General features: G+C 61.0%; 1 protein-coding gene across 1 annotated transcript; it reads left to right on the top strand.

The window, feature by feature from the left end:
- Positions 1-353: 353 nt before the first annotated feature.
- LOC108643536 (zinc finger protein 239-like) lies at positions 354-2540 on the top strand. Its single transcript, XM_029961349.1, has 2 exons — positions 354-446; positions 1560-2540. Exons 1-2 carry the CDS (start codon positions 354-356, stop codon positions 2475-2477), a joined length of 1011 nt encoding a protein of 336 aa, XP_029817209.1. The 3' UTR covers positions 2478-2540.
- The last annotated feature ends 229 nt before the right edge of the window (positions 2541-2769 follow it).

Below are 2769 nucleotides of genomic sequence, written 5' to 3'. Positions count from 1 at the left end.
CCCAGAACTCTTCAGGGGGGACCTTTTGTGTCTCTTTCTGGTTGCTGATTCCTGCTGGGGACCCGAGGGAGCCTCTGCAATCCCATGCATGTGGCACAATCTCCTCTGCAGAGCTTGACCCACTGCAGACTTTGCAGGGAAATCTGTGCTGGCAGCCCGAGTGTGTCACGACCCCCTGCGCTCCCCCAGGATATTTGGGAGGAGTTCCCCCTTCCTGGGCACCCATGGGATGGGGGTTGATTGTTCTCTTGCTGTTGCTTCTCCTCTTCTGGTGGCTCTTGGGGGTGGGCAGGAGGTGTTTTTTGGGGGTGCCGGGCTGGGTTGGGGGCAGAGCCCCGGCGGTGGGTGGGGGGATGTGGGTCCCCCCCACGGTGGGGGTTGGTGTTGCTGGGTCAGGCCCCGCCGGCTCCATTGTCAGCCCGGTGCCGGCGGGGGGGACACAGCGGGTTTGGGGCCCCCCGGAGTGCCGGGGGTGGGTGGGGAGCCCGGGAGCTGCCGAGTGTGGAGGGCGGAGCGGGGAGATGGCGGAGCTGGGGGACCCCTGGCAGCCTGGAGGGGGGAGCACAGAGAGGGAGGAGCCCTGGGACCCCCAGGAGCCTGAAAAGTGGGGCATAGAGAAGGGGAAACCTGGACAGTGGGGACCCCTGGGATCCCCAGAACAACAAAGTGGAAAACGTGGAAGGGGAGAATGTCTGGGAATATGGCACCCTGAAGGTGAGAGTCAGAGGAGAAGGGACTCTTGGGACCCCCAACACCCCAGAGGAGTCAGAGGGTCAGTCAGGGGAGACCCTCTGAACCCCAGAGGGAAGAGACCAGAGAGGAGGAATTTCTGGGATTATTTTTTTGCGCTGCATGTTCATAGTTTCGAGTATTTTTTGACTTAGCTGTAACGTTTTGCAGTTTGGGGGGGCGAGGGTCTTCTTGCTATTGTCTGAGTCTTGGTGTTTTGGAGTGTTTTATTGACACAGGACGCCCAGTGAGTTCTAGGAGGAACCCCCAAGCCAACGTGCTCAGCCCTTGTTTTCCCCCCATCAGGATTTGTCCTTCCCAAAGCTTGGGCGGATGGAGGAGGAGGCTGCGAGGAAGAGGAAGATGCCTTGGGCCCCCCAGGCAGGTGAGGAGGAAGTCAGTGTCCCTTTGGGCGGGTGTTGTGCTGGCTCTGTCAGCCCAGCATGGCCCCGGCTGCAGGACAACCCCGCTGGCGCCGCCGTCCTGCCGGGGCCGGAGTTGGGGGGATGTCCTTGGCCTTCCCTGTGGGCCGGAGGCAAATCCCCTGCCTGTCCTTCTTGCTTCCTGCCCCAGGCCCCGAGCTGAGGACGGAGAGCGCGGAGGACAAATCCCCCCGTGAGACCCTGGTGGGAGAGGCCGTTTTGAAGGGCTCCACGGTGCAGGAAGGCAGCGGGGAGGAAAAGGGCCGGAGATCCCCCCGCAGGAGGGGCTCCAAAGCCAGCCCAGGGTGCTCTGAGGAGGAAAGAGCCAGCCTGTGCCGGGAAGGCGGCCGGAGCTTGAGGGGGAGCTCTGAGCTGGTGGTCCCTGAGCAGCCTCCCAGCAGAGAGAAGCCCTTCCAGTGCTTGGAATGTGGGAAGAGCTTCAGGAAAAGCTCCAACCTGATTAGACACCAGCACATCCACACCGGGGAGTGGCCCTACAGGTGTGGGGAATGTGGGAAGAGCTTCGGTGATAACTCGGGCTTGATCCAACACCAGCGCATCCACACTGGGGAACGGCCCTACCCGTGTGGGGAATGTGGGAAGAGCTTCAGCTGTAGCTCCCACCTCCTCACCCACCAGCAGATCCACACGGGGGAACGACCCTACACGTGTAGGGAATGTGGGAAGAGCTTCAGCTTCTGCTCCAACCTCCGCACCCACAAGCGCATCCACACTGGGGAACGGCCTTATTCTTGTAAGGAATGTGGGAAGAGCTTCAGCCGAAACTCCCACCTCCTTTCCCACCAGCACATCCACTCTGGGGAACTGCCCTACACATGTGGGGAATGTGGAAAGAGCTTCAGGAAGAGCTTCCACCTCCTCACCCACCAGCACACGCACACTGGGGAACGGCCCTACAAGTGTGGGGAATGTGGGAAGAGCTTCAGGCAGAGCTCCAACCTGACCCAACACCAGCGCATCCACAGTGGGGAACGGCCCTACAAGTGTGGGGAATGTGGGAAGAGCTTCAGGCAGCAATCCGGCCTGCTCACCCACCAGCGCATCCACACTGGAGAACGGCCCTACAAGTGCTTGCAATGTGGGAAGAGGTTTCCGACCAGCTCCAATCTCCTCCTGCACGAGCGGACGCACACGGATGAGAGGCCCTTCCGCTGCACCGACTGCGGGAAGGGCTTCAAGCAGAACTCCACCCTCGTCACCCACCGGCGCATCCACACCGGGGAGAGGCCCTACAAGTGTGGGGAGTGTGGGAAGAGCTTCACCCACAGCTCTGCCTTGACCAGACACCAACGGACCCACCAGTAAGAGAAGCCCTACCAGTGCCCCGACTGCGGGAAGAGCTTTGGCTGCCGCTTCCACCCCGAATGAACCCCCTGATGCTGAGGCAACCCCTGGAGTGCAGTGACTGTCAGTCCATCCCTTTTACCACAAAGGACCAGTCCCCTTTCCCAGGGGCAGCTTCTTCTCACAGAACCCTTCTTGGGAGGTGTGTGGAGATTTCTGCCTTGGCTGGGGACCCCCCAAGGTCACTGCTGGAGGTTGAGAGCAGAGATCTCTCTCCATGAATGTTGGTCTGGGGGAGTTCCATCCAACCGTA

This window comes from Manacus vitellinus, unplaced genomic scaffold, assembly GCF_001715985.3.
Source record: "Manacus vitellinus isolate BGI_N305 unplaced genomic scaffold, ASM171598v3 ctg7180002428136_pilon, whole genome shotgun sequence".
In the NCBI taxonomy this organism is placed as follows: Eukaryota; Metazoa; Chordata; class Aves; order Passeriformes; family Pipridae; genus Manacus; species Manacus vitellinus.
This window is presented reverse-complemented; position numbering and strand designations above follow the sequence as displayed.

Bases quoted from the DNA above. Each gene is read 5' to 3' on its own strand.
- LOC108643536 (XM_029961349.1), top strand. From the start codon at position 354: ATGTGGGTCCCCCCCACGGTGGGGGTTGGTGTTGCTGGGTCAGGCCCC. The intron at 447-1,559 runs GTTTGGGGCCCC...AGCAGAGAGAAG, and splicing joins CGGCGGGGGGGACACAGCGG to CCCTTCCAGTGCTTGGAATG.